This window comes from Myotis lucifugus, unplaced genomic scaffold, assembly GCF_000147115.1.
Source record: "Myotis lucifugus unplaced genomic scaffold, Myoluc2.0 scaffold_146, whole genome shotgun sequence".
NCBI lineage: Eukaryota > Metazoa > Chordata > Mammalia > Chiroptera > Vespertilionidae > Myotis > Myotis lucifugus.
Window position 1 is genome coordinate 2405179 of NW_005871194.1, and position 15181 is coordinate 2420359.

Sequence of the window (15181 nt, forward strand, 5' to 3'; positions counted from 1 at the left end):
AGAGGTCTAATTTTAGGAAGTTGAGTTTTCTAGAATAAAGAATGTCAGTGATCACAAACAGTACATTATCTATTTTGCAGAATAACAAATGCCCTTGATTTGAAAGAACATCTTCAGAAAACTATAAAGAAACTACCTGCAGGAATCAAGCGAAAGGTACTTTTTTCAAACAACAAATACGTGTATGTTTTATTGATAGTTTAGTGCCTGATACTGTGATGATAAATTTCTTGCTTTGAAGTCCCTCCCATTTTCTTTCCATCCAGTTGTGTTTTGCTCTAAGTATGCTGGGGAACCCTCAAATTACTTTGCTAGATGAACCATCCACAGGTATGGATCCTAAGGCCAAACAGCATATGTGGTGAGTATAACTGCAAAGGCACTCGAGACACATTATACTGTAGCCTACGTTAGAATAAAAGATTATTTTATTATAACTAATGGTTTTATTTTTTAATGTTTTTATTGATTTATAGAGAGAGAGTAAGGGAGAGGGTTAGCAAGATAGATACATCAGTGAGGGAAAACATCATTGATTGGCTTCCTCCTACTCCCACTCCCCTCCTCCCAGCAGTCATCACAGTGCTGTCTGTGTCCATGAGTTCTTTCTCTTTTTTCCTTTTTTGCTCAATCCCTCTACACCAGCACCCCCGCCACAGCTGTCAGCCTACTCTGAGTCTGTCTCTATTTTGTTCATTCATTCATTTTGTCCATTAGAGTAAACATATGAATGAGATCATAATTCATTTTTTAAAGCATAGAAACATTTGAAATCATGAAATTTCTATTCGACAGGCTTTTAAAAATAAGGGAAAATAAATTAGAATAGAAAAATCATAGTTGGGCAAAATATAATAACTACAGAAATTGAAATTTGATATTTTAATTACTCTAATTAATCAAATAATTGGATTTTTTTTAAAACACAGGGAATTTTTCATTAACATTCAGATACTTTCCTCCTTTTTTATTTTCTGTTTTGTAGGCGAGCAATCCGAACTGCATTTAAAAACAAGAAGCGGGCTGCTATTCTGACCACTCATTACATGGAGGAGGCAGAGGCTGTCTGTGACCGAGTGGCTATCATGATAGCTGGGCAGTTAAGGTACATATCCGAACAGCCATTTGGAGGATACGGGGTGGATTTTAAATGTCATCATGTAAAAATGCATATTAATTTAAATGTTAAAAACATTTTTCTTGTTTGATTTTATTGAATCAGTTGGCTTTGTATAGAATTACTGGGAAATATGTAATTTTTCCCCAAAATATGGCTAGCTGCTTTGCATTTGGAATTGGCTTAATTATTCAACAATTTGGAATGTTATTTGCAGGTGAATGTCTGTTATTTCAAAAATTGTTAGCAGTGTATTGGATTATAACCTAAAGTATAAAAATAAATGTACATGAATTTGTACTCATATAAATAAATAAATGTGGGAGAAGAGGCAAATCTTCCTTACAGAAAGATTTCACATAAATCTGTAGATACTACACCCTCCAGGAGGGGGAGCTTAATCCCCTATCTCCCAAGTGTGGGAGATTTAGGCAGTTTCTTCCAATGCACGGAAAGGGCAAGGTGGTAACTTCACAGTGGAGAAGCCTGGCAAGTGCTGCTGCTTTAACCAAACAATGTCATGTGGATGTCATGAACTGCCTGATATGATGTGATAAGGAAAGTACTTAAGCTCTGGGATATTTTCTCCAAACACCTGTAGCCCCAGTCTAAGTGTGAGAAAAATATCAGACTACTCCAAATTGAGGGACATTCCACTAAAACACCTGACCAGTTCTTCTCAAAACTCTCAAAAGTCACGAAAAAGAAGGGAGGAGTAAGATACTGTCACAGACCAGTGGAGACTAAGGAGCCCTGACAACTGTGTGCAGTGTGGTATCCTGGATAGATCCTGGAACAAAAAAGGACGTTAGTGGAAAAACGAGAGAAATATAAAGTCAAGTAACGTTAATAGTAGTACGCCAATTCCGGTTTCCTGATTTTGGCATATGTGCCGTGGTGATGTAAGATGATAGTATTAGGGACACTGAAACTGGGGGAGGGGTGCTTGAAGACTCTGGATATTTGCTACTTTTCTATAAATTTAAAAGTATTCCCTCATAAAAATTTTATTTAAATCATTTTTTGGCTGAGAAACCATTTTTTTTGAAACTGTCAAGCTATGTTATATCTGACCTTTCTTTTAAACATTACTGCAGATGTATTGGAACAGTCCAGCATCTAAAGAGTAAATTTGGAAAAGGTTACTTTTTGGAAATTAAATTAAAGGACTGGATAGAAAACTTAGAAATAGACCGACTTCAAAGAGAAATCCAGTATATTTTCCCAAATGCAAGCCGTCAGGAAAGGTAAAGATTTTAAACATTTAATTATATTTTTTGTGGAGTAATAATCATAAAAATGTGTTACTATGTTAAGGATTAGGGGAAAACATCTGTATTGAAATAATATTGGGTTAATGTAGTCAAATGATTGGAGTTTGATAACTAATTTAGTGTTAGATCTTTCAATATATGATACTACTTAAACTTTTAAAGTTCTTATTTAGTAGTAATGAGAGTTATTTCATTTGCATGGAAAATTTCAAGATTTCAAACAAGTTTTATCTAAATAAATGTCAGAGTAAGTTATTGGCATTTACTTTTGAACTTCAAAAATTTTGAACTTTAGCTTTAGAACACAGTAATAATTTAAAATTTTCCTATATTTTATCTTATCTATGTTTTCAGTTTTTCTTCAATTTTGGCTTTTAAAATTCCTAAGGAAGATGTTCAGTCCCTTTCACAGTCTTTTTCTAAGCTGGAAGAAGGTAAGTAATATCTGAAGAACATAGCTTTCAAATTATAAAAGAATTTTATTTTAAAAATTTAGAAGTTGGGACTCAGTTTATTATAAAAAACCATGGTAAATAGGCAGGAAGCTTTTTATTTAATCTAAGATATTGGTAAATACTAATGCTGTAGGGATTTGGTAGATCACCAGTATTGCAGGATGAACCTTTTCCTATTTTGATAGCTATAACCACAGTTTTTCACATTGCGTCTATGATAAACTTCAGCTTAATTAGCCCTCACAAGTCAGTCTAGAAGTGGGAGCTTTGAGTTTCTTGAATCCCTTCTTCATATTGGGCCATAGAAGTAGAAATGGTAGCAAGACTTCAGTCGCATCAGGAGAGAGGAGAGGAAAATTCATGGTGAGGAGGGTGGACATTCCTAAAAGCTTTACAGAAGCTTAATTGAATCTTGGCCTTTTTAAAATAAATGGTAGGTAGGACAGAGATACACTGGTGGCAGTAGAGGGCGGTAGTAAGCTCCTGGATAGGGCAAGTATTCAGATGCAGGTTATTTTATGGTATTTATAACTATGAAACAGCCTGTATTTCCTGGTGATTTCTTTATGATTAAAGAGAACACCTGAACTGCTTGGGGATAATTAAAAGAATGAATAGGAAACCAGAAAATTTGGTGTTAGATGCAAAAAGAGCTGAAATAAGTATTTTAAAAAAGCATATGGACGTATGAATCTAGTTCAAGGAGGCCATGAGAATGGGAAATAGAGCGTAGAGATTAAAATAAATGGAAAGAAGAATAAAGAGGAAGAAGATAAAGTACAGAGGAGATGCTTGGAAAAGGCAAAAAGAGGCAAGTAATATTAAATATATTGTGCTTAGCCCATGAGGAATTTTTAGGCTGGGGAAGAGAAATGAAGCAAGATAGAGGAAAATAACATGTTCTGGTAGCTTCAAATTTAACTGAATTAATTACAGAGATAATGGGTTGTTTTTTTTTAAAGATAGTTAGCCACTTAGTAGTTACTGCCATTTTTATTCTTTAAAATACTAATAAGTAAAATATTGTTTTCATATTTTAATAGCTAAACATACTTTTGCCATTGAAGAATATAGCTTTTCTCAAGCAACATTGGAACAGGTACTTTAAAGTTAAACTTAAATTATTTTATAGAAGAAAGTGTCTAATATCTAAATGTTTAGGGTTACTTTGGAGGGAGTTTATGAACCAGAGACAAACTGTTATACAATATTCCTGAACTTTGTATGATTTTAAATAACTCTAGGTGCTCCATCTGCTTATTTTGAATAGCTGAATTTTTTGTAAAGTAAGTGGGTCATGATGATGGTTATTTCACATTAGCATATCAAATTACATTACTTAAATATTGATAAATTGTTTGTATGACAGTGCTACATAAATAAATTAATTAAAAATAACTAATTCATTAATCCTCCAAAATATTTATCTTTGTATATGATAAATGGAGTTTATTCTGTTTAAACATATTAATAGTAATAAATCTTTTGATACTTGAGTCATTAATGTAACTAGATATAGCCTTATACTGTTTCTGATTTAGTTAAGAAGTCTTTGAGGTAATTCAGCTACAGCATACTGTATTCATTTATTTACTTTCGTTTAGGTTTTTGTTGAACTCACTAAGGAGCAAGAAGAAGAAGATAATAGTTGTGGAACTTTAAACAGCACACTGTGGTGGGAAAGAACCCAGGAAGACAGAGTAGTATTTTGAATTTGTATTGCTCAGTCTGCTTACTGAATTTATGCTTTATTTTAACTTTGGTTTTAAAAAAAAGTATGCTATTTGAATGGTAACTGAAGAACCATGAAAGCACTTGGAATTTTCCTAAGTTTCTTAATTGAAATGTTGTGGTTGTATGTTTTTCTTTTCTTCAAATAAAACTTATGTGTAATTTATTGAAACTGCATGTTTATATCTGAAGTACATTGAACTATAGTCTGTATGTAAAATTGAATATTGACTTTTTTTTACCTTTCAAAAAGAGTGCTTCTAAATGTATGATTTAAAGTAGTGGTAGAATAATTTTATTTTGAACAAGTATCTTTATTTTTCAGTTTATATAATCCTTTTACATAAATATGTAATGTCCCAAACGAAATAAAAAACTAATACATAAAAATACATAGAAAAGAGACATAAATCAAAAGTTTCTTGCTTCTCCTTTTTAATTTCTAAAAGAAACTTTGAGTGAAATTTGGCATCCTGAAAAGTTAAACAGTCTCATTGCAGATAGAAGTTTGTGAGAAGTGACACCCACTAGGTGGCACTCATCAATCATAGTAAGTTAAATGAGACCTTGTTCTGTTAGATCAGCGGTTCTCAACCTGTGGGTCGAGACCCCTTTGGGGGTCGAACAACCCTTTCATAGGGGTCGCCTAAGACCATCGGAAAACACATATATAATTACGTATTGTTTTTGTGATTAATCACTATGCTTTATGTTCAATTTGTAACAATGAAAATACATCCTGCATATCAGATATTTACATGATGATTCATAACAGTAGCAAAATTACAGTTATGATGTAGCAACGAAAATAATTTTATGGTTGGGGGTCACCACAACATGAGAAACTGTATTAAAGGGTCGTGGCATTAGGAAGGTTGAGAACCACTGTGTCAGCTGATTGTAGACATAGCTAACTTAGGTATTTGAAGTTACATTTCTTTTGCTTACAGTAAAATTCATACATACAAAGAAGCCAGAATTGCACTCTGTCCAAGTTGGAGTAAGGTCATGGTTAATGTAATCTCAGAAAATAGTTGACTCTTGAACAACGTGGGGGTTAGCAGTGCCGACCTCCCATCCCCCACCCCCACCCCCACGCAGTTGAAAATTTATGTATAACTTTTAATTCCTCAGAAACTTAACTAAGAGCCTGCTGTTAACTGAAAGTCTTCTTGTTTAACATTAACAGCCATTTAATACATATTTTGTATATCATATATTGTTTTCTTACCATAAATTAAGCTAGAGAGAAGAAAATGTTAAGAAAATCATCATAAGGAAGAGAAAATGCATTCACAGTACCATGCGTATTTATTGAAAAAAAAAATTGCGTATAAGTGGACCTGTGCAGTTCAAACTCGTGTTGTTCAAGGGTCAACTATACTTCCTTGTAGAACCCATGTATGGACTATTGGTAAAATATAGTTCAAGTAATACGAGTTGATGTTATATTTCAGCCAGATGAATGAAAGTATTAACTTTGCCAGAGCTAATATATTGGAAGTGTGATAATGGCAAAAACAGAAGAATTGGAATTACTTTAAATAGCCAAACCCTTTAATGAAATTATTAACTATTTAAAATAGACAAAATTTAATGAACTTTTAGCTCTACTGTGTAATGAGACATCTGTGATTTAGACTCTAGATACAAGACTGATATTTCTCTTCACTGCTTTGGTAACTGTTGCCTACATTCCTAACGGTGCCCACTTTACCAGCTATCTCAGAGGTCTTCTAACTAATCCGAGCCGTCTCGCGGTTTATGCCTGGGTTTTACGACCCACAGCTAACTTATTTCTCCTTGTAAGGTTTATTTGGCACTTGTTTTTAATCTTTCATTATTAAGTGACAGTCATTTGCCTTCATGACACCAGGCTTTTGGATTCTTCATCTGAGAATCTTACTTTTAGGACTTTAGTACCAAACTTAAGTACTGCATGATGAATACAATTCCAGACACATTTGAAAGAAAATCGTTACCTTTGTAGATAAATTGATAAATAGTACATTGCATTTACTAAACAAGCCATTGTTAAGTGGTGTCATCAATTTAAAGAGCTATCTTTTAGTGTCCAATATCCATATAAATACCCAGGGACTTGTCTCTGGGATGGGTATTTGTAGCTATGCATTATCTTGAACAGTTACACTCACAGTGTAAAGAATAGAACTATTTATGGTTTACTAGGACAGTGACTGAAAAGGTAGTTTTTATACCCAGAGAGATGTGTTATTTTAAAGCAGAGCATGATTAATTCAGAACACCACCTGCTTTTGTATATTGACTTGGTCACCTTCACTTTAACATCTGTGAAGTGTGATCAATGGAAAGGAAAATTTTTCCCTGCAAAGTGAAAGTTGAAATTATGCCGATTATGTTCTTTTCTACTATGTTCAGTTTCTTTACTATTATTTTGTCCCTATAGGCATTTTTTAAAAAGGTACTTGAATTAATTTTTTTAGTTTTTACATAGAGCGAATATTTTGGTCATGAATTAAATTGTTTGTAGGAATGTTCTATTCCCTTTTTCACAGTAATACAATTTTTCCTATTCAGAAGTATAATTTAACTAATCCATAGGAAAACAAAGGTAAGTAGAGTGGGAAGAAAAGAAGACAGAAACTAAAATATGAATTTATGTTTATTTACAGCGTACTGTTCATCTTATTGAATCCTAGTAGCCTGATGCACGAAATAAATACAAGGGGCTTGGCCCCCGCCACGGCAGCTTTGTCCGGTCTAATTAGCATATTATACTTTTATTATCATAGATGTTACTTTCTTTAAAAATATCTTAAATTACGGATCTCAAAATGTTTTTATAACAATATAAGTACATATAAATGCATATGGGCAAAGTTGGGAAAAAACTCATCACCTAGTTTATATTTTCCGTCCATGGTTAATTTTAAAAGTAGAGTAAGGCTGGACTTCACTGAGTGACTGTGGTTACTGACTAATAAGGCAACCCTCTGTCTGCAGCACTTAGGAATCAAGCCGTTGGTAACAATTGAAAACATGAGTAAGTGTACTTTACACTTCACATTTTTAAAAATCTTAATTTTTCCCCCCAGTTTGTTCTTAGTAAAAGGCTGTAGGTTTTCTTTAACAGCATTTTTTCCTTTACATTGATGCAAGCTATCTAAAGCCAATAGTTTGATTTTTATCATTAAAATATTTTCAGAATTATTTAATGCAATGATTTATTAGTAACTGTGTTTCAAGTGATGGGTTCTTTGGGTAGGAACAACTATCAATTTTGGCCCTGTAAGATTTTATAATCTAATAGGTGGAAGATAGATCCTTATATAATTAACTTTGATATAACATGACAACTACTTCGCTAGTGGTACTGACACTTTTATGGGAGCACAATTAATTCTACCTAGGGTAATTGGTCATTGTTTTTATTGTTCTGTTGGTCACACAATATTTAATTTTGATTGTACTCTGAATTTGATGAAATACCATACTGTATTTTTATGTAATGCGTAAATAGGCATTAATTATTTAAAAAATAGAGATGCTTATCCTTAATGTATTTTTAATATTGCTAACATTGATTTTTTATTTTCTTTTCTGAAAGAACATATAACATAAATGAAAGAATTTATTCTTGGGTGGACAATTTTTATATCAGCTATTCTTATAAGGTAAAAGTTTACTTATTTTTTATTCGTAACATGTTGTATGTAAGTAATTATCAATGATGCCCTTTAAGAAAAAAATTGATTATATTATTAGTAATAAGCTTTAAGAACTGAAAATTTAAGACAACCTTTATTTTGTATAAAATGAATTCTTTGTTATTTAGTATTGAGAAACGAAAATGAGTGGCTCATATTAAAAATGAAAAACCTGGACCTATAATTGTTAGTAATTTTGTTTTCAAGTACAGAGCAAATGTGTTTATTATATTTAACATATTAAATTATTTCCAAATATTTAATACTACTTACATACTTGTCAACTTTCTTAGAATTTTGGAATAAATTTGATTCTCTCAAACACTTAGGCCATAACTATGTATAGTATGGTATCAGGTGGGTACTAGACTTACCGGCTGATGACTTTGTGAGGTGTGTAAATGTCTAATCACTGTGTTGTACACCTGAAACTAATATAATGTATGTCAACTGCAATTGAAAAATAAAATTTTAAAAAAGATTATAAATCTAATGGACAACTTCTTTCCAAGCATCTAAGCAACTCCTCAAATCTAATTAATGACCTCTGATTTTATTTATTTTTTCAAATCCTCACCCGAGGATTCTTTCCATTGATTTTTAGAGAGAGTGGAAGAGAGAGGAAAAGACTGAAATATCGATGTGAGAGAAACACCTTGATTGGTTGCCTCCTATACAAGCCTCGACCAAGGCCTGGTCTGGGGAAGAGAGGGGGGCCTGCCACCGAGATACGTGCCCTTGACTGGAATCGGACTCAGGACCCTTCAGTTCACAGGCCAATGCTCTATCCACTGAGCCAAACCAGCCAAACCTTTTAGATTAAACAAATCAATTCTATAATAATTTCAAGCATCTTCAAAATAGACAACATAGAGAAAATTACATGTTAGAAGAAGGCCTACTACCACACTTGCATTAATACAGAATGTCCCAAAAGTATCAATACAATAATCGGAAGTAATTTTTATTTTTTTATCTTTGCATATATGCCTTTCCTAAGGTTACACCGGTAAAAGAGCCATCTTGGTTCACAAAAGTTTACGCTTTGATAACTTGAGATAAGAAATGAGTGCTGGTTAGGTTGTTCAGTTAATGATTGGAATTGACTAAGGCAGTGGTTCTCAACCTTGACTGCACATTAGAATCACCTGGGAATCTTTAAAATCCTGATTTCTGGGCCTCATCCTCCGGAAATTCTGTTTCTTTGTTACTAATGTTGTGGCCCCACCCCATAACAAAGAAACAATTTCCAGAGGATGAGGCCCAGAAATGAGGATTTTAAAAAGATTCCCAGGTGATTCTAATGTGCAGCCAAGGTTGAGAACCACTGGATTAAGGGCTATCTGAGACGTAACTAAGTACCAATATAGCGTAAAACCCAATCTTCCTTTAAAGAGTAAGCTGGCAGCTGCAGTCTGGCAATTTTCCGAGCATTTTCATCTGCTGACAGATGATTATCTATGTCATAAAAGTGACCCAAATAAACAGTTTTATCATATTAGGGGAGGGGAAATGTAACATGATACAAAAGCAAATTCTCTTAAGCTATAAATGCAAAAATCAGATATGGTTGGAGGAGGTCATCAAGAAGATGTGACTGCTGGTTGACTCCCAGCTGGACAAACAATTGGAGACTCCTCACTTGGTCCCTATCCTCGGAATGCACGTTCTGCCCATTGTTCCCACCGTGAGAGCCATTTCCAAGGACACAGCCTTGAGAGCCGTGTGGTGTTGAGACCATCTGGATGGTGTCCTGACCACGCAGTTGAGACCTCTGTATAAAGATGCTGGCGGGTATAGAGATCTGTTTGCAGTTGCCCAAGAGCAGTCTTGTAAGTAACTTCAGCCGACTTTATTATCAGAGGAATAAGTCTTATCCCAACTCATAGAATATCCCCTGGTAATAATGGAACATTAAGTACAATGTAGGCATAGTTAATGTATAAATTTATATTCATTTAGTCCTTGTTTTTCTTCAGCAGCTGTCCTTGATGTATCTGATAAGTTCCTAAAGTATGCATGATGGAATGAGTAGTTCTCATAAAACCATGATATTAACAAACAAAATATATTGCGTAATATATTGTGATGTTCTTGATCTTAATTCGAAGAATGAGACATTTAAGTTTCCTGAAAATACCTGTTCTTTTTCTGCTGTGCTTATCAATACGTACTTCTCCCTCCAATCAGCTGGCTCTAGCATCCACTGCTTAGTACTGCTTTTCTCAACCTGCTGCTTTTGCTTACTCAGAGCTTTTGTTCACTTCTGGCTTGAACTTCCCCCATGGCCTACATTGTCCCTCCTGCCTCATTGCCTCCCTGTGCACATTGTGGAATCCACTGTATTTCCCAGTTCAGTTTCCAGAGAGCCAAAGCTTTTGATTGGTTTTGTCTCTATTTGAACTGAGCTTTTAAAAATATATATTATTGATTTCTTACAGAGAGGAAGGGAGAGGGATAGAGAGTTAGAAACATTCAGGAGAGAGAAACATGGATCAGCTGCCTCCTGCACACCCCCCACTGGGGATGTGCCCGCAATCAAGGTACATGCCCTTGGGCGGAATCGAACCTGGGATTCTTCAGTCCACAGGCCGACGCTCTAGCCACTGAGCCAAACTGGTCAGGGCATGAACTGAGCTTTTTTAAAAATTGATTTCAAACAGGCAGGGTGAGGGAGAGAGAGAAACATCAGTGATGAGAGAGAATCATTGATTAGCTACCTCCTGCATGCCCCACACTGGGGATTGAGGCTGCAACCCAGGCAGGTGCCCTGATGGGTAATCGAACCGTGACCTCCTGGCCATGCTGGCTGGACTGAGCTGAGCTTTGTACAGTCAGCAACACATAGGATGAAATGTGCTATGGTCTTGTTTCCATGGTACAAATTATGGTCAGCCTTCCGTTAAGAACAGCCTGGGCTCTCATCCCTCAGGAGGGCTGTTTTCCCAGGAAGCAGGTATGAAGCTGGGTAGCCTCAGCTTGTCATATTCCATAAAACCCATACATAGAGTTTCACCCACATAGTTCATGCCTTTGAACACAGATCCTCCTCCCATTGCAAACACATGAAATTCTGGATAAAATAGAACAAAACCACTTTAACACCACCAGAGCAATAAGCTCCGGCTTGTGTTGTGGCCCAGCAGGATATCGAGCCTGGATATAAATCCCAAAGACTGAGACTGGGATCAGAGAAGGTGTCTGAAGTTGACTGGGGATGTGATGCACAGTACCCACTACCTGGAGTAGCTATCCCGGACACGGGACTTGAGAAAGAAAAGTCAGAGCCATACTCAAGTGGTTGGGGATAGAATTTATACTAATTTAATGGGGTTCGGGAATCCAGATGGAAAAAGTCAGCCTATATTGTCAAGTAGATAAAAGATGGTAAGTGGTGTTGAGGCTGTGGAGACAAGAGAACTCCTGTGTACTGTTGGAGGGGATGATGCAAATGGGTACATAGCGGAAAAGAGTATGGAGAGTCCTCAGGAAATTAAAAACAGAACTACCATATGTTCCAGCAATTCCATTACAGGGTATATCACCAAAGAAAATGACAGCAGGATAGTGAAAAGATACCTGCATGCCCATGTCCATTGCAGCATTATTCATGATAGCCAAGGAGTGGAAACAGCTTAAGCATCCCTCAGGAAATGAATGGATAAAGAAGATAGAGCAACTGGCAGAGAAGCCAACCTGAAAGCCAAGTCAGAAGCAGCAGTGAGACGGTAGGTTGGTGGAGGCAGAGGGCACAGGCAGCTGTTTACTGATAAATCTTTGCCACATGCAGTGTTTGAGGCAGAACAGTGCAAAATCCTGATGGGATGAATACAGAAGCACGTGCCATGAAAGAGCTAACAAATTAGGTAAAACATACTAATGGTTGCAAGTAAAATGAGTGGCCATTCTCATTGCCCAGAATTTTCAATGTCTCAATCCATTTGTTTTTTTAAAACTGGTGAAATATAACCTAAAGTTTTCTTGAAATAAACTAGGCATGCATATTGTATTAATATGAGCACTCATATGAAATATCTAGAATTGGCAAATTCATGGAGCTGGAAAGTGGTTGAGTACTTGCCAGGAGCAAGAAGAAGAAGGAGGGGTAAATGGGGAAGTGATTGCTTAATGCTTACAAAGTTTCCTGTAATGAAGTTTTGGAACTAGATAGTGATGATGGTTGTGTAATATTGTGAATGTCATTAATGTCACTGACTTGTACACTTAAAATTGTTAAAATGGCAAATGGGTGAAAAAGGTAAAAAAAGATAAGTGATACCCAGACCCTTTGGAATTAAAATTCAGATCTGGAAAATTTTTATACATTTTATCCTTGAGCATTCTTTTTACTTATTCTTTATTTTCCTCATTTAAAAATACCTATTAGACATATTCTGGACACCCTCATTCTATCTTTCATATCCTTTAACGTCTCAAATATTTTTCCATTTTATTTTTGCTTTGCACTAAATTTTATATGATTTCTTCAGATATATTTATGGTTTATTAATATTCTTTTCAGCTGTGTCTAATCTTCTATAAAACTTATCTACTAAGTTTTTAAGCTTGATTTTTTAATCCTTTGTTAAATTCCTATAAATTCTAATGGGTCATTTTCCTATTACTTTTTCTTTTCATTGTCTCCTGTTTTTCTTCTTTAATATTTTATATATTTTATAGTCTTTGGCATAATATTTATTATTATTTAATTTTGGATATTGCTAATAGTCCCATTGTTTTTGTCTGCTGATTATCTTTCATAGTTAACTTTTGATTATGAGCTTAGCTGCTATATCTGTGTGCCTTGTATTCTTGACGTATCTTTATAGATTTATTTTGTCTTCTCTGTGGAGTTTCGGGATAATAGTGGTAATAAGAGGAAAAGGAGGAGGAAGAGGCATTTTGGCAACAAGTAATGTGGTTGTGATGTGTTTTCTTTTTTGAGCTTTCACAATGTTCTAGGCACTGTTCTATTAGCTTATATTAATGAACTTAACCCTCCAAGTAACCATACATATATACAGTTATAACAGTTTTTTAAAATACATTTTTATTGATTTCAGAGAGAGGAAGGGAGGAGGAGAGAAAAAAACATCAATGATGAGAGAGAATCATTGATCGGCTGCCTCCTGCACACTTCACACGGGGATCAAGCTCACAATCCAGACATATATGCCCTCACTAGGAATTGAACCGTGACCTCCTAGTTCATAGGTCTAGTTCAACCACTGAGGCATGTTGGCTGGGCTGTTTGGATGAAAAACTGAGGAGGAAAGTTAAATAGATGATACAAGGACACACAGCTATGGCATAGCCAGAATTTGAACCCAAGTACATGCACTAACTGCTATGATATTGTTCTTAAACATGCTGCTATGCAGGGAGAATAAATTCAGCTCCTGCTTCTGTGTCCTGTATCTGACATGTGCTACATATGCTTGGGTTTTCATTTTCTATGGAGGATACTCTCTTTTTAATCTAGAGATTGGCAAATAATACATCCTTACTTTCCATTGGAGTAGTAGGTGAAGTCTTTCTAGTCTCTATTTCTAATGCTGAACAGTCTTGTGAAGCTTCTGGATTCATGTGGAGACAGGAGGCCAGCTTCAGAACCTGCCAGGCACCACGTTCAGGTCACAAGGGTATGAAAACACCTCTTTGGACTGCTGGATTTCTAACATGCTCACAGTTCCAGCTTTAATTTCCCTTCCCCCCTTTTACACCCGAGAATGTGTTTTGTTTTGTTTTTATTTCTCATTGTTTCTTTTATTGATTCTTATTTTCTTCTCTTTATCTTTTTCTTCTTTTAGGTTTTGGTTATATATCTGAACATCTATTTTGGATATATTTTACCCACCATTTCCAGGTGCTTCTAGCTGGAGGTTGGACACTTCTTTAACAAATTAGGTCAAATTTATGGGGAAGTCATGGAAAAGGGCCCCCAAATTAAAATAAATTACAGTAACTAAGTCAAGAAAGAGGAACACAAAGAATACACACAAAAAATCAATGATAAAAAGTGAAACTAGCAAAATACTTACTAGTAATCTGAATAATTATTGACATTGTAGTTGTGAATTTTAATACATTTATGAGAAAGGCAGAGTGGGAAAATGATTTTTAAAATAGAGTACATAGGGTCTAAAACAATAACAAAATGAATAAAAACTTGAAATATATTTCAGGTGATTTAAAACAAACTTAGAATTTTTGTTTGGACCCTTGACCTATTACTGATATAAAGTTTTAATAGTATCTATGACCTGCTCCTCTGCCCCCATCTATGAGAACTTTAGAACATTTTTATTACCTTTGTTTTTTGCCAAGTTTAAATATAAATGACATGTAATATTTCACTGCTGATTATTTGTAAAAGTAGAACTAAAATGATCCACCTGTTCTCCAGAACATCTCTCAGTTTTATGATTATTAACATCTGTGGATTAGGAGCCATGTCCAATATTTGAGATTTCCCAATTCATGAACTTTGGTTTCCTGTTTTGTCATTTACTTTGCTGGGTCAAGAAAAGTTTACAACTCTTTACAGGGAGAGATAAACTGTGCAGTAACGGTTGAACAAATTTCAAGTTTTTTGCCTGGTTGTCATGCATAAAAATTGACCCAAATCTTTTTTTTTTATTCTTCTATGTTTTATAGTCCCTAGAAATCCACTTTTTTTATTATGTTCTATTGCCTTATGAAATTCGGCATTCACTATGAACCGAGGTGGGAAAAGGACTCCGTTTATTACTCATTTGTCTAACTTAGGTGTTTCTCCATGGCAAACTATGGATTGCTTAGCTTTCTTAGGCAAAAAAAGAAATTTGACTCCAGCACATTGTGCATATTTCATCTAAAATAGTCAAATATATCATTGGCAGTTGTGTTTAGGCATTAGGAGTGAAAAAAAAAGCT

The 15181-nt window shown here is 34.9% G+C and overlaps 1 protein-coding gene across 13 annotated transcripts in view; it reads left to right on the forward strand.

Annotated features, from left to right (window-relative positions):
* ABCA5 (ATP binding cassette subfamily A member 5) overlaps positions 1 to 4749 on the forward strand; it is a 51386-nt gene extending 46637 nt beyond the window's left edge. For 7 of the 13 annotated variants that reach the window (XM_006094930.3, XM_023759043.1, XM_023759044.1 and 4 more), the window contains 7 exons: positions 81 to 156; positions 267 to 361; positions 986 to 1105; positions 2215 to 2364; positions 2746 to 2825; positions 3890 to 3945; positions 4451 to 4749. In XM_006094930.3, the coding sequence (XP_006094992.1) occupies positions 81 to 156; positions 267 to 361; positions 986 to 1105; positions 2215 to 2364; positions 2746 to 2825; positions 3890 to 3945; positions 4451 to 4558 (685 nt within the window). In that variant the 3' untranslated portion in view covers positions 4559 to 4749. Of the gene's footprint in view, positions 1 to 80; positions 157 to 266; positions 362 to 985; positions 1106 to 2214; positions 2365 to 2745; positions 2826 to 3889; positions 3946 to 4450 lie in introns of those variants that run through there. The other 6 variants (XR_002830772.1, XM_023759045.1, XR_002830773.1 and 3 more) reach the window with 6 other exon arrangements.
* The last annotated feature ends 10432 nt before the right edge of the window (positions 4750 to 15181 follow it).